The sequence below is a fragment of the Hemicordylus capensis genome, chromosome 2 (assembly GCF_027244095.1).
Source record: "Hemicordylus capensis ecotype Gifberg chromosome 2, rHemCap1.1.pri, whole genome shotgun sequence".
In the NCBI taxonomy this organism is placed as follows: domain Eukaryota; kingdom Metazoa; phylum Chordata; class Lepidosauria; order Squamata; family Cordylidae; genus Hemicordylus; species Hemicordylus capensis.
This window is the reverse complement of record NC_069658.1, coordinates 142,408,298-142,431,312: the sequence shown is the minus strand read 5'-3', so window position 1 is coordinate 142,431,312 and position 23,015 is coordinate 142,408,298. Positions and strand designations below refer to the sequence as shown.

General features: G+C 43.3%; 1 protein-coding gene across 6 annotated transcripts in view; it reads left to right on the top strand.

Moving 5' to 3' along the window:
• LOC128342137 (uncharacterized) overlaps window positions 1–23,015 on the top strand; it is a 326,129-nt gene that overhangs the window by 33,370 nt on the left and 269,744 nt on the right. Inside the window, exon 2 of one of the 6 annotated variants that reach the window (XM_053289048.1) lies at window positions 8,991–9,305. The exons of the other annotated variants lie outside the window; for them this stretch is intronic. Coding sequence (XP_053145023.1) covers window positions 9,271–9,305 — 35 coding nt within the window. The 5' untranslated portion in view covers window positions 8,991–9,270. The remainder of the gene's footprint in view (window positions 1–8,990; window positions 9,306–23,015) is intronic. 6 annotated transcript variants of the gene reach the window in all.

Sequence of the window (23,015 nt, the reverse complement as noted above, 5' to 3'; positions counted from 1 at the left end):
AAACATACCAGCGGGGATTTGAACCAGCAACTCTTGTTCCCTCGGCAAGTTACTTCCATGCTGCGCCATTAGGCGGCTCAAGGATCTTATTTATATAGGAACATAGGAAGCTGCCATATACTGAGTAAGACCATTGGTCTGTCTAGCTCAGTATTGTCTTCATAGACTGACAGCGGCTTCTTCAAGGTTGCAGGCAGGAATCTTTCTTAGCCCTATCTTGGAGAAGTCAGGGAGGGAACTTGGAACTTTCTGCTCTTCCCACCTCGGACACCCACCGGAAACTCAGAACTTGTGACCCTGGAGTAGGGAGCCTTGGTGTTCACCTGTTGGAGCAGGGAGCAGACTTTGTGGCAAGGACCCTGCAATGGCCAGAGAGACCTGGCAACCCTATCTCTAGCTATTTTGGTAGGTAGATTGTTGTCTCCTTGGGTTCCCTGGAAAGGATGTCCTCCAAGCATGTACACCCACAATGGACTTTCACCCTGATCTAAGATTATTCACACCAAGAAACTGTACCTATCACAGTTTTTATCACTTTTTATATTCTTTTTTTTTTTAAGAGGAGGAAGACTAGGGTTCGGGGGGTTGGGAGGAAAGCCAACATACACATGGAAATTAAAAGCAGGCCCCAGATTGCTGGATGACATTAAAACCGCTTCCCATTTCAGAAAAGGTCAAAATTTACTGGTCTAAGCTCTCTGAATAAACAAACTTTAATTTATACATTCCACTATTAAAGACTGTATTAGTTCTAATTCACATATCTACTTTCTACTCAACAAGTTAGATCAGCTATATAATTCAGCCATAAGTTACTGGAATTAATGTCAAAATCATAGTCGTTTAGTATGGTCATACAGTCCTAATGGCTGCTTCTGACCTTAAAGTCTATGAATTCAATTATTCATATCAAATATGCTGCCTCGGTAGTTGAGGCTCTTTCCGTCACAGAAGAGCATTTCTGAAAACACTGTGATGGATAAGATAGAGAGCATAGTGCCGAGGTTTCTAATTTAAATTGAAATTTGCTCCTTAGTAGGAATGATGAGCAATAGATTTGCCAAACATAGTCCTTTCAATGCGTAAATTGCTTTTGCTTGGTCTCATGCAGAAAATGTTAAATAAATACATCAAAATAATACTCATCAGGCAAAAGTTCAGACTAACATTATGGATGATTGTGAGTATGGTATAGATGTGGCAGACAAGTCTTACAAAATTTGTCAGGAAGTGTCAGGTGTAAATTGGGAGCAATTAGTGAGAAGAGAGGAAATCGTGCCTGAAATAGAAATTAGAAGCTGAATTTAAATACGAGAAAAAAGTAAATATGTAAAGTTTCTCAAGAGAAATTATTTGGGGCTATTTAAACATAAGTTAGAGAGACTCCAGGAATCAAAGAATCTTATATAAAGTATCTGAAACCTTGGGCAGCTTCTTCTATTGCTGGAAATCATCTACACTAAGCGATTTAACAGGTGACAAGTGCTGACTATTTACCAAATGCTAACATAGTGGTGTTTACATACTGTCATTATCCATTACGAATATTTATGTTCCACTTTTCAACAAAAGGTTCTCAAAACGGTTCACATAGAAAAAGAAATAAGATGGTTCCCTGCCTTGCCCTCAGTCTTGCAATCTGAGAGACAAGGGCAGAGACAGGAAAGGGAGTGGAGAGAAAAGGCAGAGGTCAGTTTAGGAACCCAGAGTGAAGCAGTGAGTTTTAACATTCAAGACTGACTTTGTGCCTGGCTGATCTTTCCTTTGCTGAAGGTTTTGCTGAAAGGGAGGAGGGATGCAATATCTCATCAGTCTGGTGACTGGGGCCTGATTATCCTTCCCCTCATTTTTGCGATGACAAACCAACTGGCTGGTTAATCAACAGTAAACACTGGCCAGTTGAGAGCTAGTGTAGTGTAGTAGCCAAGAAACTAACATCGCAATCCTACGCATACACATTTGGGAGCAAGCCCCACTGAATACTGACAACTTTACTTTTGAGAAAACCTGCTCAGGACTTTATTGTAAGAGCAAAACCCTAAGCATGCTTACTTGGGAGCCAGCAAATCTGACTTCTGAGTAAACATGCACCGAGTTGAACTGGAAGCTATGACAGAGCAAGCCTTTAATTCAAATTTCACAATTGCTATTAACTCACTAGATTAGAGGGGCCTGCCTCTCTCAGTATTCCTTACAAGAAGCCTGTAAAGTAGATTCATAGCATTATCCCCATATTAGAGATAAAAGCTGAGACTTGGAGAATGTATGTACAGCACTTTGAATACGCCCAAATGCCATATATGTTAAAGTTTGTTCTTATTCACAATAATTGCTCCTATTGAGGCAGTTTACACGATCAAACTCTGTTTTGGGAGCTATGCATGTTCCTGTTTTGTGATAGTCTGTGCGTTAAAAACAAGGCTGGAGGCATGGATGGTGATTGTGTGCATAGCAGCAGCTGGGTTGGGGGCAGTGTTCCCTCTAAAGCGTGCGTGTGTGTGTGCTCACACGTTTTTTGATGTCCGCTCACTTAATTTTAGATCCCGCTCAGGCTGAATCAGGAAGGTCCCACTCTGAATGCACATGCACACATACTGCCTTGATACTGGCACCCAGAACAAAACTCATTCTGCACAGAGATGGAAAAAAAATAGAGGGAACACTGGTTGCGGGTGTTTCCTCCTAACTTGTTTTAAAACCTGGGTACAACTGCTGGGTAGGAAGGAGTCTTCCAACCCAGCTGCTGTTTAGCACATGATCACTGCTGGTGCTTCTGACCTTGTTTTTAACTGGCAGACAATCACAAAATGGGAGTGCGCACAGCTCCTGAAGTAGTGTAGGAGGCTTCTCCTATCTTAATTATGACTGTGTGAATTGCCTTGTTATTATTGCTACTATTATTAGTTGCAGCAGAGTTCTCTAGGAGAGAGGTAGAAACAAGCTTGGTGGAAATAGCCAATGGTCCTATAGCAAATTGCATGGGCAAATTTGTTTGTGGTGGTTCTTGTTACAGCGCATCCTTGTTGTGGAAATCAGGAATGGTCCTCTACAGTAGTTCTGCATCTTAACACTTGTTTGCTACCTTTTTATCATTCCCCAAGGCAAGAAGTTGTCCAGGAGCAATCCTGTCTTGAGTCAGCACTGGCCTCCTTTTAAACATATGATCATGCACAGAAAGGTCTGTCCACAACAATCTGGCCTGTGAACAAATACTGATATCATGCAAAAGCAGCTGCTCAGTTTTCATGATGATCTCAAGCCTTTAAGTTAGAGTAAAAAAATCACAGGAATTTTTGTAACAAAATATGATTCTAGCATTGGCTCTTGATCTGCCCCAAGTTTGTATGGTTGAACAAAAAGTTGATACTATTTTTAAAACGAATGTACTTCCCCCAGCATATCACGTGTACAACCAAGCAATATTTTCGAAAACCTTTCCACACTTCATCTTCTTGGTGCTTCCAGTGTAACTCGCATAACTAACTAGTAGGCTGCCTCTCCTCCCACCTGTATCTCACAATTATCATTAAATGGCTTGACTTTAATTGCCTACACTCTTTGTCTTTTTAGCTTCAGTTATGAGAACTTTCATGTTCCCAATATATTGAAACGATTGTCAGTTTATGTGAGATGCAGTAACTTTGTGTTTGAAGCACAGCTTCTCAGTTTTCTGGGCTAATTGGATCTCGTCTCTTTGATTCATGATATGGTACTCCACTGACTTAGACAGAGCACTGGAATCCTTGTTAACATCAATAGTAAAGTGCATGGATGGATTAAGGCAGAAAACGCTGGAGAGAAGAAGGCCTGTTTTCTGATCACATGAAACTGCCTTATAGAGTACTGCATCAGCCGATTGCTGCATCAGTACAGTCTACTCTGGCAGCAATCTTGGGCAGAGGTGAAGCTTTTTGTGGTATAGTGATAACATTGTGGGGAAATTTCACTTGATTTATTTCTGCCTGTCATGTTGTTGCTAAAAGCCAGGAGTGGAACTAGGAAAAAGCTGCTACCATTTGTACAAGGCGCTGGCACGAGGTCATGCATGGAATATTGTATCCAGCACTGTGTAAATGCATGAATGCTGAGACCCTTCTGTTTAGACAGTCCTTTTGGCTAACTGTTGTGTTTCTCCTCTGCTTTGAAAGCTTGTGTGTTGGGCTGCTATGTGGGATGCAAATTTTTCAGCAAAATAATAAATATGGGGATGATAATACTGGCCTACCCTACAAGGCCATAGAAAGGATTCCAGCGATCATGCAGGGGATGCTCTTTGAACATTTAAACTGCACTATATAAGAAGTAAAGAATTCCAGTGAAATAAGTTCCAGTGATGATAATCCCTGCTGGTCGAAAAAAACCAGCCGCAATTGGCACAGGCACAGAACGGGAGATGACCATTTCAGACTCCTAGGTTCATCTTGGCTGAAGCTCTTCCTGCTTCATCTCCAGGTCTGGCGTTACTGTCACTGGGGAAGGCTGTTTCTAGAAGTGCCCTTATACAAGTCTACTGAGAAGATGGAAAGGCCAATTAGTGCTTATTCTGAAGGTATCCTTATCATTCAAATAAGCCTTATTGACTGCACTGTCCTCTGTGAAGTATCAGTCACAGGAGGCAGGTCTGCTGAACCCAGGATGGCGTTAGCTCCTATGTGGTGAGCTTCACTGTCCACTCTCCATCAGCTTGATTCAGTGGCAGCTTGTGCTGTACAATAATGACAACTGCTACATCTCTCCCTTCTTCCCAGATCATACACAAATTATATCTTCTCACCTCCCCTAAGCATTGACACATCCTTCACATACTAGCTGAGTAGGGTCTACTGGAGCAGAAAAAATACCTATTTCAATCTTTCCTTTGTCATGTTGATTATCCAGTCTTTCATTTCTGGAACTGAAGTGCCTCCAAGTTACAACATCTGCTTTGCAGTGGCTTGCTTTACACACAGAGAAATGCATCTTTGTCTGCTAAGTGCAACAATTTTGAGCAGGAATCAATAATACTCCAGTTGCTAGCTTTGATTTGTTCTTCCCAGTGACCTTCTATAAATGCTATTTTTATTTTGGTTCATGAAGAAGCTGCCTCGAGGACAAAACAAGGACAGACCCTTGTTGTTTCCCCTCTTGGTAAGGGGAAAGCTCCATCAGATAGCTGACTTTGGAACAGGCAAAATTTTCCATTTCTAGAGCTTTTTGTTTTCTGGCTTTGCGCAACATAACATGGATACTATTTATTATTTATTTAACGTATTTGTATACCGTCCACTACCAAAGTCACTAGGTGGTTTACAACAATAAAAGAAACCAAGAAATTTTAAAACTATTAAAAACATATACAAAGTTTAAATTAAAATATCTATCCATAAATACTGCTAAATAGCTGAAAAGCTTGGCTGAAGAGATGTGTCTTTAGTGGTTTCCTAAAAGCCAACAGGGATGGAGCAGCTTTAATTTCAGCAGGAAGTGTGTTCCACAGTCCGGGGGCAACTACGAAAACCATATTACTTATGCTTTTCATAGTGTTAGGTCTTTTTTTGTGAGGCACATGCCCAGATGATGATGATGATGATGTTGATGAATAATAATAATACAATTTCTATACCGCCCTTCCAAAAATGGCTCATGGCAGTTTACAAAGAGAAATAACAAACAAATAAATAAGATGGCTCCCTGTCCCCAAAGGGCTCACATTCTAAAAAGAAACATAAGACACACCAGCAACAGTCACTGGAAGTACTGTGCTGAGGGTGGATAGGGCCAGTTACTCTCCCCTTGCTAAATAAAGAGAATCTATGCTGGCCTTGGGCCTAAATAAACCAATACATACATACATACTATCAAATAAAGAGAATCACCACGGTAAAAGGTGCCTCTTTGCCCAGTTAGCAGGGGCAACAGATGCAACAGACCTCAACCAAAACAAGAGGGTTAAAAGGGGGAGAGTTGGCCTAATGCGTTTTCAGACATGTTATTGCAGTGTGGAAGACACACTGTAATTCCTTGTGTGGCTGCAGGTGGAAAAGCAATGAGGTCATTCACACAATCAAAAACTGTGTTCTACCCGGGTTTGAGAGCTCTGTGTTCTCCCAATTTTGGGTTGTGTGGAAGCAAGGAAGCAATTTTGGGTTGTGTGGAGGAAAACCTGTGTAGAAGTGATTGTGTGGAAGCACAATAGAAGGGAAACCTGGATAGCTTTTCCTCCTACTACATACACAGGTCCCAAACCCGGGCAGAACACAGTTTTTGATTGTGTGAATGACCTCAATGACTGGCTTGTACTACAATGATAACATTTAGAAGTGCCCCGAGTCAAAGGGGCAAAGAACCCACTCACGCATGAGGAAAAACCAAGTGGTGGTAGAGCCTAACGTCCCACCGTTCATAGTAGTAGCCCCTCTATTCTTCAGGTGCCGCCCTAGTTTCTTCCTACCCCGCCCCCATTGGGGCTTGGAGCATCCTGGATGGTTGTATCCTCTCAGACCTTCTGTGAGCTGCTTCAGAGAAGAAACAAGGTTTTCTGGAAGAAAACCTCTGCTTCCTTCCACCCAGCACAGTCTCCTGCAGTACTTCCCAAGGTGGCAAAAATTAGAGCTGCCTAATTGTAAAAAGGAAACCTCTGTCCCTTCTCTTTGTTGGCCCTAGTAGTCTCTTTATCCTCTCTACAGCTAGTTCTAGCCCCATACCATTCCCAAGTAAGAATGGCTGAGTCAACATATCACAAGGGACATTGGCAGGGATTATCCCACTCTGTCCCTAGACCTACACAGGTTGGGACTCCAGGAGGCTTTATGGACAGGGCTTCTACCCTGGATCTCCTTCAGAAGAGAGTGTGCGCATTCACACACCAGCCAAACTTACCCCGAAGTCCCTTCATGATCCTTGGACCCACTCCACACACAAATCAGGCGTTGTCTTGCGAATTCTAGCATATCGGACCAAATAGGGAGAGGCACTGAGGTAGAATCATTAGCATGATAAGAAAGATACTCTCTTTAGAAATGCAGATGTAGCTCTTTAGTAATCTCTCCCCCACACCATTGGCTAGAAGGAAAACATGGAGGCATGCCATGTGAACTTGTATCAAACCAAACCCTGAGAGCAGAGGGGAGGGGCTGCTTCCCTCAATGCCGTGAGTGTGATTCGAAGTGGTTTTGCTCAACATTTACCCTGCAGCATGAAGCCATGTGCGAATAACTCCCAGGTGAACTCCCCCAAAGCTGGTACTTCCTGCAGTGTGAGATGAAGCTAACTCCTTCCATGTTGGTATTCCTGCATGGAAGAATCTAATTTCCCTTGATTATGACTCTCTCTGACTATTGTTTGTTTTAATGTTCCCGTTTCTTTTTTCTGTTTCATTGCTGCTTTATTTCTGTTGTTGCTTTTAATTGATTGGTATAAAAGCCACTTTGGGCCCATTACGAAGAAAAACAAGGTTTATATTTTAAACATTAAATACATTTTTTAAAAAAAGATGATGGGTAGTGGCTACAGCCAATTCAGAGATGCATTTCAGCCCAGTGGAATCAATATGCTTTAAGTATGCTTGATTTTGCACGGGGTCTGTAATTACTAATAACTTTTATAATAAGTTTAAAGCAATTGATCTTCAGCCTTCAGATGCCTGTCAATAGTGAAGATCTACAACTCCCCTGAGAAATGTAACAGTCCTTGCTCAATTCTTTTTACTTCCTTTGAAATTACAATAGATGGTTTCCCTGAGCCAGACACTCCAAATACACTTTACATCTTACTTCAGGTGAAATTTGGTTGCAGCTCACAGTGGGGAAATGACTTGACTAGCAAGCCAGAAGTTGCCAGTTCGATTCCCCGCTAGTATGTTTCCCAGACTATATCGGGCAGCAGAGATATAGGAAGATGCATCATCTCATACTGCACAGGAGGAGGCAATGGTAAACCCCTCCTGTATTCTACCAAAGACAACCACAGGGCTCTGTGGGTGCCAGGAGCTGACACCGACTCAATGGCACATTTTACCTTTACCTACTTGGTACGGAAGAAAGGAATGGATCCTTGGGATTCTTTCATCAGAAGAGGCATTTGTTATAACCTTTCCAGTTACATTTAACAGAAACAGAAACATGGATGTTAAATCAGCATCCTCTACTAGTTCAGTTGAGTGCAGATCTGATTGGGAGATGGAGTAGTGTGCTCCTGACATCTTATCAGATAAACTTATGGATCTCCTATTACTCTGTGTAATGGCATATTGTTCCAATGTAAATCTTTGTATTTCCTGGCTAGAGTCCATTCCAGAAACATCCATCTTGAAGGAAGAAGGTAACTTCTGAGATTGAAATGAGGATAGTGGCTTCTACTATAGAAGGAAAGAGTGTTCTTCAATTCTTCTCTGCTCTCATTATAAATGTTGGCACCAATGCAGAACTGAAAGAATTTGGGCTAAATAATTCTTCAAGTAATTTGAGGGAATTCATGCCTACTTGGCATTGAAGTCTGCTATGTTCAAAGCGAGTCACCTTAAGTGGTGCAGCGGGGAAATGCTTGTCTAGCAAGCATGAGGTTGCCGGTTCGAATCCCTGCTGTTATGTTTCCCAGACTATGGGAAACACCTATATCGGGCAGCAGTGATATAGGAAGATGCTAAAAGGCATCATCTCACACTGTGCCTCCTGTATTCTACCAAAAGAAAACCACAGGGCTCTGTGGGCGCCAGGAGTCGAAATTGACTTGATGGCACTTTACATGTTCAAAGCAGGCCATGAAGCAACAGCTTCTGTCTTCCAGCTCTATGCTGATCTTTGGGGTTTAATTACAGCTTTACTAGTGTGATGCTGACCAAACATTGAGGATGTTTGATATCTCTGTAGAATGGCCCACCTTGTCATTTAGAGCCTGGAATTTTAAAAACATGCACATTGGAGAGTGAGAGTTGAGAAAGAGGGCTGGTCTCCTGACTACTGATGTTGCTATTAATTTTTCACTGAGGGCCTTTTATTTTTTCCTGTTTCTAGGGGGGTAGAAAGGAAGGCTACGACAAAGAAGGGAAAAAGGCAGACGAAGCCAAAGATTAGACAACTGCGAAGAACGTGCAAACTCCTTCCCCCCCCTTGCACACAGAGGAAAAGAGTAAGGTATAGAAAGGTAGACCTGATCAAAAAATACCACCGTTCATGGAGCTAGACAGGACCAGAACTGGGTCACATAAGGAGGTCGGGAGGGATGTAGTACGTGCTCGAATTTGATTGGCCCTGTCTCGGAGCATGCAGAGCCTGTCAACCCGTCACATAACGGATGCCCTCCCCATACCAGAAAAAGAACCCTTCACGGTAAGTCTACCAATGTTTCTTTTTCACTGAGGGCCTTTTATTTTTTCCTGTTTCTAGGGAGACAGTGTAATTATTTTGGGGGGGGGGATGCTTTCTTCCAGATAAAAATTCACCCCAAACTCAGTCCTTCACCTTCTGGTTCACGTCAGCTTTCGTGCTAGAGAGGCAGTCAAGGAAGATAAGGAGGGAAGGGCAGCCTTGCTTTCAGACATCTACCACACTTTAATAGAGGATTCTGTTGTCCTCCTAGTATTGCACTAATGGAAGAGAAGAGGCTCTGCCTGCTTCACTGTGCATTATACACACACACATTCATATACCTTGGATAAGCTGTCACTAAAGAGTGAGTAATGTTGTTATTTGAAATAGCTCAATAACATTTGCATTCCACTGAAAAAGTGAGTATACCTTCTCTATATAGCAATTTCATGGTTGGGGAAAAGAGCTGATTGCTGCTGAGAGATGGATAATTCATCATCCCAATCTCCATAAAAATATTTAACAGCATTGAGATGAGATATACAAGGTAACCTTAATTCTGTCATCTCTGTGCATTTGTTTTCCTGTTTGAAATATTTAAAAAATTGCACAGTACCATATTAAGAAACCCCAGTGCATGTCAGTTGTTAATGTCCATTAACAACGGTACCATATATTTAAAATATAGTAAAATATATTTCATATATTTTGAAATATAGTACCATATATTTCAAAAAATATAGTCATCTTTTTAAAAACAAAAAACTGCCCTTAAATTGCTTAGACTGAAATCTGTGTCTTAATTATTTAGGAATCTAGAGTCATTCAGGTTCTTTAATTTCCTTTCCATTACTTTATCTTATGCTCTCAGCTATAAATGTAGCTATGGAAAGGACCATCAGTAAGAAAAATTGATTAAGAAAACTATTAACTTGTCATTAGTATAATCTCTGAAGTCCTTAAATAGTGCCCTCTAATTCAAGCATGTAAAAGACATTAACAATTCCTTCCTATGCATGTTTGCTTGGAAGAAAGTCTCATTGAATTCAAGGAAGTGTTCATAGGACTGAAGCCTAAAGAATATAGGCTTACACACTGTACAGTGAGCTGCACACCCAGGATGGGGTCTTGCTGCTTGCACAACACTTGCCAGCCCATTGCTGCTCCTAGCACAGGTGGGGGAGGTTCTGTGCTAATATCACAATGCATCAGAGCAGCTGCGCACAACTCCCATTGGGAATGTTGAGAGTTGGGAGCAGCCGCTCTGATGCACAACATCACCATCATGGAACTTACAGGGAGGAGAGCTGGTCTTGTGGTGGCAAGCATGACTTGTCCCCATAGCTAAGCAGGTCTGCCCAGGTTGCATATGAATGGGAGACTTGATGTGTGAGCACTGCAAGATATTCCCCTCAGGGGATGAAGCCGCTCTGGGAAGAGCAGAAGATTCCAAGTTCCCTCCCTGTCTTCTCCAAGATAGGGCTGAGAGAGATTCCTGCCTGCAACCTTGGCGAAGCCGCTGCCAGTCTGTGAAGACAATACTGAGCTAGATAGACCAATGGTCTGACTCAGTATATGGCAGCTTCCTATGTTCCTAACTTACCCCACCTGTGCTAGGTGTGGTGACAGCAGCAAGCCTGCATCCCTCTCAAATGTGGCTCACTGTACAGTATGTAAGCCAGAGCCAGGTCTCACGATCAGTGAGACCTCGTTTTTTCAGCTAAGTGGGGAGAGCAGGCTAAGCCTGCTCTCCCCGCAGATGATCACGGAGGAAGCCCTGGGCGGCCGGATTGGCCGGCCACACAATTGACGGCTCCGTGACGGAGCCAGTGGAGGCTGGGGGGAGCGGGGGCCAACTGGCCCCCAGAAACTCCAGCATGCCCTGTGCGAGCGCACAGGGCATGCTGGCGAGACCCCCGGACCTGGGAGGCGGCTTTTTGCCTCCCCTCAGGGGGTCTCCTTGTGAGTAGGTGCGGCACGGAGCCGTGCCACGGCTACTTATGATCTTCAAAACCAAGTTTGCGGAGCACTCGCTCCGCAAACCCGGTTTTAGGGCAGGGGTGTTTAGGTGGGTTACCCGCCTAGGAACCACCAGGCTTGCAGCCGAGCCCGGTGGTTCACACAATGGGGCAAAATCGGGCTAGCCTCCGCTAGCCCGATTTCGCCCCATCGTGTGAATAGCATCACTGTGTTCTAACAAGATGCCTACCAAGTAGTGGGAATGTTTGAAAAGGATAGGCTTGGCAAGGACTGGAGGAGCTGCTTCAGGTTATTTGATCCTGTCATAGGCAGGATGCTTAGCCTGTTGTGGTTGCATATGGCTCTCCCCCCCACCCTCACCCCCACCCCAGGATACTGGATGAGCATTACAGTGCTGAACCATGAGTTCAAGGAATATCCATTGGATATGCATGAACCAAAGATAAGATGGGCCAAGGGAAACTTGTACAGCATATGGCACCATGTTAGCACTGAAAAAATAGAAAAATACATTTTTATATGTTTTTTAGTATGAGACACAGATGAGAACCTGGCAGCTGTTTTGCAAGCATAATTTCGTCCAATTTGAGATTCATCTTGGGGGCATGTGACATGAACAGTGCCACTTCTGCTTAATTTTTTCCTCACTTGGAAGATAGTCTTTCTTAACTATAACACTCCCCAGGGTGGGGAGGGGAGGGCTGGATTAGAACCATACATCTTGGGAGGGGACATTCAACTCATGCCATTATCCCAAAGGAAATGGTGCCCTGAAGCTGCAATATGTCCCAAGAGGGAAGCTTCCATTAGTGCCATTTCAATGGCTGCCATTTTACTTTCGAAAAACCAGACACTAAAATAGAAATGATGCAGTTAGTATCTTGACAGTTACACAGTGTGGTACTTAAGTTTAAAGTCTTATATCTCTTATTCCATCAACCAGGATCATACTCCAACTAAGTACAGATTTGTAAAAAAAACCTACTGAACAGTTCGCATCATTGTCTTACTACAAAGAGTTCGGGATGGCAGAAACAGGTTATCCTCATGACAATCCTTGCCCGGTAGATTAGGCTCAGAATTGCGATGGCCCAAGATCAAATAGCAGGTACTTGAACCTGCCATTCTCCCCATATTTGTATAGCTATAGATTTTGAATTGATAAGATTTTCCTGGTTTTCACCATCTCCTCCAGGGCTGATTGGTGGATTAATTTAATTTTGTCTCCAAGTAATATTGTTTAAAAATATGTAGGAGAGAGATGGGCACGAGATCTCTAGAGGAGTGTAACGGAGAGATAGGAGGTCTGTATATGTAAAGCCATGTCCACTAGCTCTTTAAACACTGCAATTAAACAGAATTTTTATAGAAGAGTATATCAGTGTTATTATGCCCCAATGATGTTTTAGAACCTATTTTAAATGAATGATAATCGTTGCTGGAGATGTCATTCCAGGAATGCTGATTTCATGCACATCTGGTGGAGTTGCTCAGTTAGGAAAGAAAACAATGTAAAATATAATAGGAGATTATATTCATGCCATTCCTAGAATGGTTCTTTTAAATGCCAAAAGACATTGTGTGGACAAAATAAAAACAAAAGCAAAAAACTCAGAGGCCATAATAACAATTATGTTGATCACAGCTAAAATGTCTATAGCAAAACAAAAAACTGGAAGTCTAGGAAGATGCCTGTGCTTGGAGAATGAGTTCATAAGAGTTGGTATATTGCAGTCATCAGTAAAATATACTGCAATATTATTTATTTACTACCACCTAATGGCACAGCAGGGAAGTGACTTGCCTAGCAAGCCAGAAGTTGCTGGTTCAAATCCCCTATGTTGGGCAGCAGTAATATAGGAATATGCTGAAGGGCATCATCTCATACTGCATGGGAGATGGCAATGAAAGAATTTTTAGAAAGATGGCAATACCCCTCCTGTATTCTAGCAAAGAAAACCACAGGGCTCTGTGGTCGCCAGCAGTTGACACCGACTCAATGGCACAACTTTACATGTATATGTGTAGTATATATATTCAAGACAGTTTGAAATAATGCCTTAGAATTTAATACATATGATAGAAAAGGAAAAAGTTCAAGAAGGGAAAAGGAAAATTAGCAAATGCAGGTGCCATGGCTTCTGCATGAGGCATTTCCAAGTTTATAGTAGTTCTGGGAGGGGAGGAGTGGGATGGCTGTTGGAGGGCGGAGCCAGGCTGTTGGAGGGTGGGCCTTGTGTCTCCTCTCCCTCTGATGCAGTCGGAGGAATGGCCACTGATGGAAATAGTCCATCATGATAATATGAATGCTTATAGATTATTGGATGTTACTTATATATTATTGAACCAAGAACTAGGAAATCAACTAAGTGGGGATAGCGTTTATTTTGATTTGGTTCTAGTTTACTTTGTTGTTTTAAAGTATATTAAAATTTATTTATTTATTATCTATTTAAAATATTTATACCCCGCCCTTCCATTGCAATACTGCTCGGGGCAGCTTACAACAATAAGATAGACACAGAAACACATAGATCTGTTTAAAAAGTATGGAAAATTTAAATGAAATGACTTTTTAAAAAGGATCTGGAAAGGTGAGAGTGAAACCATCAATTCAGATTACAGGTAGATTTAGAAGTATAAGACAGGCAATTCCAGCCTTGATCTCCCAGTAAAAGCTTTAGCTTGATTTCAAAAAGAGATGGGCCAACCATTTCTTGCCAGTGTCATTCTGTATAATAACTTCCTGTTTCTCAGGGAATTATCAAAAACATTTCACATCTCATCTTCAGTGGAAGATGAAATCACAGCAGCCAGATCTAATCTACCACTTAAATCTTCTATTAACAGTCTAATCCTCCAAGTGCTTTACCAGTGCAAGCTACTTTGAAGTCTATGCAGAGCGCCCAGAGTCCCTGTTGGCAAAGAGCTTTGAGGTTTGGGCTGTCAAACAGCAAAGCAATCAGAAAATATGACAAGTCGCACAAGGAAAAGATTTCCAGATTTTAAACTAACTTTCACATTAGATCATCTTTAAAGGGGGAACTGGGAGTTGTGACTAGGGAAATATATAAATTAACTAACAGAACCCCCATTTTCTTTAACCTGAGAAGTTGAAAAGCTGCTACCACAAGTAAAGCTGCAATTGGGGCTGTTTGACATACTTGCTAGTTTCAGCATTTCAACATCCAGTAAAATGGGTTATTTTGGTAGGGTAGAAAATATTTTTGCAAAATACTTAGAAGGTATGAACCTTGTTTAAATCCTGTTCCGTATATAAGAACAGCCCTGATGGATCAGGTCCAGGGCCTACTGTATCTAGTCCAGCATCCTGTTTCACATCAGATGCCACTGGAGTGATGTTCTCTCCCTTGATTGCTGCTGCTGCTGCCGCTCCAGCACCATTAACTCCCCTCCTCTCCTCTCCTCTTTCTGAATTTGTTTCTTCTTCCTCTTTCTTCCTCGTTCTGTGTTTGTCACATTGCTGATCCTACCCAATCAGGGATCACACACAGTATCATGACAGCATGGCAGAATGATGACCCTGAGCATCAGTAAATAAAATAATGTATCTACATGATGATGTCACTGAGGGCAATTGGGAGCAAATAGCAAAGGAGTAAATGAATGTTTATGTAAAGAATGTGGGGAAAATTATTGAAGAGGGGAACTGTCACCACAACACCTTTCATGGAAAATGGGGTGTAGCAAGTAAGTCCCACTGAATTCAGTGGTAGTTTTTGCTGAAATAGCATGTATAGGATGTTCCTGTATGATTTTTATTTATTTATTTAAAGTTTGTGCTTATGGCCTGTGGCTTCATTTACATCCTTCTGTTACTTTCTGGTGGAATTCATTGGAGACTGTGTTATTCAAGACAGAAAAATGTTCAATGAAAGTGTATTCGTTTTCTTCCTTAAAAGAGAATAGCATGAAAATAATAAGGGAGGGCTCACCAGTTTTGACAAGGTTTCATGAGGACAAGCTCTCCAGCTAATCTAGTCCCCAACCCATGACGTTAAGACAAGGCATGCTGAAATCAATGGACTTCTATGTTAAGGCGCTACAATCTGATTGCTTCATTGCGAACTCTTTTGACGATTGCTTCATTGTCAAAAATTAAATGCCCCACATTCAAAATAAAACTGTTACAGGAGAGAATCGGGGAACATGAAACGATGTAACTTATTTCGGAACAGATGCTAATTGGAGCTATTGTAACATCAATTAGAATAATTATTTCCTCATTATGTACACAGAATCTTCTTTCTCCCTGCAACAAGTAAGATAATCAGTGTTGATTTTGAAGGGGCACAGAGAGAGAACACTACTTTTCGTAAATTAAACCAGAGCACAATAATTTTGTATTGCCGAGTCACTTAATAGTATAAAATATCCTTTACTGTATTTCATACATTGTTTTCCAATAGAAGGGGGAATGATGGATGAAAATAAAGACAAGGCAAACTTGAAGCTACTTTCCCCACTTTTGACATTGAGTAAATTAGTTGTTTGCCTTGATGAATGGTCCATATGTGGTTTCATGTGACTTATAAAGACTGCTTCACACACTGAGCCCTTTCTCACAAGCCGTGAGGAAGGGCAAGAGGGTGAGTGGGGATGTATCCTCTTTGGCGGGCGGATTCCCTGCCCAGGATTCCCTGCTGCCGGTAGCTTGGAGGGCCGGGGTGCCAGGATGCGTTGCCCTGCCCCCTGGAGCTCCAATCACGCACGGCCTGAGTACGCAGTGCATTATGGAGATCCCCCTCCTCTCCCCGAAGCTGCCCAGGATCTCCTCAGTCTGCCAGCCGTGGCGGTGCTGGGAGACGCTCACAAAAATGGGGTTAGGAGAACACTTGCTTTTTCCTGTGATAGTGTTGATTATTCCCAGAACTTGGGATGCAGATTGCCCTCTTCAGCCAGTGTGGTAAAAGGACTGTAAGAGACAGTTTGGCAGATTGACTCTGCCTAGAAAAGAGACAGAAGAGAGTTTTTTGAATTGGTTGGCAAGAGGTTGCCTTGGGGAGCTTGCAGGGGTTGTGGGCAGAGCTCGACCCACTAGGGATGTGTACAAAAGCAGTTTGCCTGGTTTGGTTCAAGTCTGAACCAGATTTGAACCAGACCGGGCATGTTCGGTTTTGGCACCCTGAACGAGGGGCCCGGCTCGGTTCGAATGTGAACCGCATCAGGCCCGATTTTGGGGTATCAGCAACATTACATTTTGTTTTTTTAAAGGTGGACTTACCACCATCGAGGGCTTCAGTGGCCTTGGTGGGTGATGCTGTGGCCGTGGGCGGGTCGCTGGCGGTTTCCCCTCCCCCGATGGCCTCTCCCTGGTCTCCCACGGGCTGGTTCAGTCCATTTCGGTCCTCTGTGAGCACACAGCAGTCATTTGCATGGCTGGGTCATGACCCGGCCATGCAAACAGCCTGTGTGCATGAGCAGCAGCCTCAAAAATGGCTGCTACACACTCATAGAGGGCCGAAACAGGTTGAATCAGCCCATGGGAGACCAGGGGGAGGCCAGCGGGGGGAAGATACCTTAAGGAATGCCTGCTTCCAGCTGAATTACCCACCTAGCTAAGTTGATCAGGAGGGCTCTACTCTGTGTCCACCTGCTGAAGCTTGTTTGTCAAGCACACAGAACAGGAACATTTTGGTGATGCCCCCCTGGCAATGGAACTTGCTCTCAGATGAAATCCATGTGGCTTCCTGACTCCCAATCTTTTGGAAGAGACTGAGAACTGCTCTTTTTATTCAGGCCTTTGGTGAATGAGAAGTTGTTCTCTAATTTCCTTAGTTAGTTATAGCTGTGTTTGTTGATTCTTAGTGTGTGTTTAATGAAGTTTTATGATAGTTTTATTTGTTTTTTAATTTGTTCATCACCCTGAGGTCCCAGGAAGAAGAGTAATATATAAATGCCAGTGTGGTGTAGTGTTTAGAGTGCTGGACAAGGACCGGGGAGACCAAGTTCAAATCCCCATTCAGCCATGATACTTGCTGGGGGACTCTGGGCCAGTCACTTCTCTCTCAGCCTAACCTACTTCACAGGGTTGTTGTGAGGAGAAACTTAAGTATGTAGTACACTGCTCTGGGCTCCTTGGAGGAAGAGCGGGATATAAATGCTAATAATAATGATGATGATGATGATGTAAATAATAAAATAAAATGATATTGCTGTTTTGTGGGGCTGAGGCTAAGACAAAGTGGCTTATATTGGCTTTCCAATATAGTCCACTGTTAATATCGCCAGTTGGGGATCAGTATGAGCGAGAGACTGGCATATGCCAACCCTGCCATATCATCCACTGTTAACAGTTGCAAATTAGAGGTGGGGCTGAGGGTGGTTGTGGATTTCTAGCCCAAATCCCCTAGACAAAACAGCCCTCAGGTCGCAGCCAAGGTCAGTCTTCTTGAATTGCCCCTTTGCAGTCCAAGTTCAGCACTCAATTGCTTGCTGAATCCTTGTACTCCATTGACTTTCATGGAAACAAATTGCATTTCTAATTTTTTTAAAAAATTTTTTAAACCCTCTACATTTTCCACACAATATGTGGCCTGGATTTTTCTCTGGAATATTTATGTATTGGTTTTTGAGGCAGGGGGGGGGGGGGGGGGAGTTATCAAAGCAGTTTAAATAGCAAAAGGAATGAGAAGATGTTTTGTTGTTCCAAAAGGGCTCACAATCTAAACACACAACAGCCGCTGGGAGGGACTGTGTGTAGGGACAGTTGCTCCTCCTCTGCTAAACCAGGAAGATCAGGAATGTCCATATTTGCTGCTTCTTTGTGGTTTTCTGGAGGGCCACCTACTGACAGTTACTATAAAATCCTGGATTTCTCCACTCGTAGCCCTGCTGCACACAAGCCGTGCACCCACATGAGCAGCGCGAGTAAACAGAAGCCGGGACCCGTTATCCTGGCCTCCGGGAATCCCACAGTGCACTGGGGGATTCCCCCAGGGGATAGGCACTCTAGGCAGCTTGTGCTGACACACGATCCCAGGAGCTAGGTCAAGGGTGCATTTGCGCCCTTAAGCTCACCTAAGAGCCAGGCGTCGGTACTGGGGTTGGCGGGATCTGCTACACTGAGCACTGCTGGGATCTGCTCGGATCCTGGTGATTCTCATAGGCAGCCAAGCTTAGACTACAGCCTCAGTGTGTGGTAAAGCTAACCAGGAGATGAATTGCCAGCTAAGAAGCAGGGGCCTTGAGAACTCTGCACCTAGACAGCAGACTGGGCAGACATACAGCTTATCTGGTCATCAGCTTCACAGGAGTGAGCTGTATTTATTCTTATAGTATCCAATTTTAATCAAAATATGCATATATGCAATAAACATATGCAAATTCCATGCTAAGTGCAGACTTTCTGGCGGGGTGAAAAGTGTCCTCTATATCTACTTTTTTGGTGATGGATATCAAAATTTTTCATCATCCAGAACCTGGCAACCTTAACTATGAGTCAGGGTGATCGGATCACCCTGATCAACTCTAGCGGAAATAATAAATATATTCCTTTTTGCAAAACGCTCTCCTCTTGCATTGCCACCCAGCTTGGAGCATTCATCATCCCTTTACTACATAATCACCCATTGCATCTGAATTATTCAAATGGGACGGCACCAGCTGTCTCAAAACGGGGACTGCAACAGCTCAACCCAAGCGTTATACTCTCTCTGCTACCATGACAACTTATCAGAGGAGGAGGTTGTGGGCCTGCTATGCATGAATTGCACTTGGACACCCCAAATGCAAATGGCCAGAAGGTGGTACTGCAGCTCCCTGACTCAGCAGTTGCCGGGTGACACGAGAGGCAAGGGAAGTCTTACCTGCTGCTGTCAAGCCTCCGACTCTGTGCTGACTCCTCAGTTTGAGCAACATTTCCCTCAAGAAAAGGCCAAGCCTACTGTCAGGCTATCTACAGTATATCCGCTCCTCTTTCACCTGCTTGCCAGCACACTAGTGTGCCTGCAGTGCTTTGCCTTTCCCCAGCCTGCCTGTTCACCGTTGACTAGCTTTCTGCCCTCATGAATTGGACATGGGAGTAGTATTTTCAGCTTGAGGGTCCCCACCGTGATGAAACCCATCCCAGTTCACAGTTCTGTCCGTCATCATGGCCACCAGCACTCCGTATTGCACCACCTTTTGCTAGGGACTCTGTTTTTTGCTTTAGAAAGGTTGGATGTAATGAGTAAAGTGAACTCCTCTTGATCAGTGTGTGTAAAGTCTGAGTTCTTGGAGAGATGGCAAGAAGCAGCAGCTGTGTGGAGCGGCAACAATATTCTGTTGCTTTTGGCGGATTGATGCTGCTTTTAGCCTAGCAGTGCCTACTTGCTCCCCCTCCCCTGCTCTGATGCTTTTTTAAAAAGTCACTTCCCCCTCCCTCCCTCCAGAGACGTAACCTAAGTATATAGAACTGCACTTGTGCTTATTCTTCCTCTATGACCCTTGTCTTTCCTTCCCTCTCCTCTCTCTGCCTCTCTTTCTACTGAGATGGGAAGCCCCTTGGAAATGGGACTCTGACGTTGTTCCGTAAAATGACACATTCACTGATGGTTCTAGATAAATCAGTATAAACTGATAAATAAATAAATAAACCACTCTGCTCATCTCCAGCATGCTCTCCCTACATGGAAACTGATTCTGTTATCAGAACCTGGAGCTTCCTATAACTCAGAGAAATGATGCACACAAAATCAATTATACCAGCACAGTCGTGCCAGTATAGTTAAGGTGAGGAAGTGTTCCAAACTGGGGTGGAGCTATAGTTGGGTGGGTGCATTCAAAGATCACATGCTGCCCTGCCTCCAGAGCCACCTCGCCCCGCTCACCAGCCACTCCTGCTTCTCCCCACCACGGTGCTCCTCCCTTTGGCTTGGCACGCCACTCATCCCCAGTGGCGTACTGAGCTCCTGCAGCTTGCTGCTGCTTCCTGCCCAGCCACTCGGGATTCTGACCCCGAAGCAGCTAGGAACAAGAGCGCATGCGTGCTCTCCATTCCCAGATGCCTCGTTGGAGCGTGGGCAGTAGGAGCATGCCTCTGTTGTTACTGGGGGATGGGCACGGGGGTGGGGAAAGCTGCCATTGCCTCCTCCACCATTGATGCCACCAGGGGGAGGCCACTGCCAGGGTACTGAGTGCACGATCACAACCATGGGAAGGCTGCCCATGAGAATGCAGGCCACCCATGCCCTCCCTCTGCCACTGATTTCAAGATTCTTCCATTATAAGCCCTGAACATTCTATTAGTGATAAGATCAAAACTGTCTGTCTGATCTTCATGAGCACTGGCAGACATCAACTAGGTAAAAAGAGAAACCACTGCACCAAATCTGGAGCAGATCTGATGTAAAGTGGCTGAGATGCAGCAGTTTAAAACCTGACCTTTAAACTCTAGGAAACTTTGCTAGGCTTTTCCCCCCTTTTTTTTGCCATCAGATAACATATCTTCCCATCTGAAATGGGAATTTCAGAGGCTCCCCCCCACCTAAAAAACCCCCCACCATAGGATAGAGTTTCAGCATATACCTGAATTTTTCAAAGTTCAGAATGACATATTATACATCTTTTAACGTATCATGTTAAAAGATGTATAATATGTCATTCTGAACTTTGAAAAATTCAGGTATATGCTGAAACACTATCCTATGTTGTTGGGTTTTTTGCGGGGGGGGGACCTCTGAAATTCCTATAATAACAAGATAAAATCAACTAAGGGTGCTTATCTTCATTTCCCACCACTGAGGGTTTGGAAGCCAGAGGAAGGGCCCTTTCTGAAAGCTTGTGGAGCTTCTGCCAATCAGTGTGGATAACACTGAGCTAGATCGACCAATGATCTGATTTTACATAAAGATCCCCCACCAAACTGAATGAAGAATAAACACAATATAGTCCAATAAATCTGTAGTGGGAAATATATTCAATATATAACAAGATAAAACCAAAGGAATATAATTTTTTAAAAAAACAAAACAATTGTATGTTGTGGGAGGAATGACTTTATGACTCTTCCCATACCATACAATTGTTTCTTTGGTATTATATTGGTATGATGCACAAATGAACAAGTCTGGCCAATAGTGACCTAGGTTTCAAAATATATCTTTTCCCCGTGGAAGCTTGGTCAAATGACACTGGTCCACCTGCTTCAACGTCCGAATTCTCTTAAAACCACTTCTAGAATGTTCTCTCAAAGAAGCAAGTTCTCATCAGGTCCTTAATGGACTTTTCATTCCTCCACAGATGTGGCAGCAAGCTGGCAAGGGGCCTTGAAAGGGATGAAATGGCAAACTGACTTAAGGGGGAAGGCAAAGGGGTGGTAGGGGTGGTGGGGGGTCTTTCAAGGGCACACAAGGCAGTGGCAGACTGGCTTTGAATATTTATTTATTTATTTGATTTATATATGAATATGAATGTCTATATCAGAGAAATAGTGCCTGTGCATATGGAGGCTCTACTTAGCCAACATAGCCAAGAACCACTGTTACAATTACATTTCCCACACTGCCCAATCAGATTTTCCTTTTCACAAAGCCTGGAAAATCAGTAATCCAAAACCCTTTGGTTTAAGATGAGAGTTAAGATGCTTTGAATTTTCACTCACACTCTAAAAAGTGTGGAAATTGCAATTTAAGGTGCCTATATTAACTTCTGTGCCATATAAAGGAGCCCCTGGTGGCGCAGTGGTAAAATTGCCGCCCTGTAACCAGAAGGTTACAAGTTTGATCCTGACCAGGGGCTCAAGGTTGACTCAGCCTTCCATCCTTCCGAGGTCGGTAAAATGAGTACCCAGAAATGTTGGGGGCAATATGCTAAATCATTGTAAACCGCTTAGAGAGCTCCAGCTATAGAGCGGTATATAAATGTAAGTGTTATTGCTATTGCTATATAAGCTGTAAAGACTGAATAGTCTTTTATATTATGCTACTTTAGAAATTGCAGCTCCATGCACCTACTCTTTGGCTTGGTCTTTCAGCACAAGATTTGGCTGGGGAGGGATGCATCCTGGCAGAAATTAAATAGGTGCTGCTTCCCGATTCACTTGCTAGAGATGTCCCTGATGCATCTCTGTAAAGCACAGTGTTTCCCTAAGCACCACCTGTACAGTAAATGTCCAGCCAGGCATGCAAGAGGTCCCCAATCCAACCACAATAACTTCCTGTAGATCCACCTGATGGATTTCTGTCTGATATATTATGTGCAAGGCACAGTTATTTCACCAAATTCTATGTGCTGTAGCAGGGCTTGGAATCTTTACTCACTCATAGACCCCAGTGTTATTCATGAGAAAAAGTTGCATCCTTGCTCATGAGTATACCTTACAATGGCTCATGAGTAGCCTCTCAAACTTACTCTCGAGTGAACTTGAACTTGTTCAAAAGTAGGTCTCTTCTCAATCCCCTTTTGATCCCACTGATGGGGTCTGAGCTGTCGGTCACTGACCAGGAGAGAGCTTTTGGGGTCCTGGTGGACAGCTCGTTGAAAGTGTCAACACAATGTGTGGCAGCTGTTTTTAAAAAGGCCAGTTTCATGCTTGGAATCATTAGGAAGGGGACTGAAAACAAAATGATATCATAATGCCCTTACACAATAATGTATAAGGCTGATATCATAATGCCCTTATACAAACCTTTGGTGCGGCCACATTTGGAATACTGTTTACAGTTCTGGTCGCCATAGTTTAAGAAGGACATTGCAGAACTGGAGAAGGTGCAGAAGAAGGCAACCAAGAGGATCAGGGGCCTAGAGCAC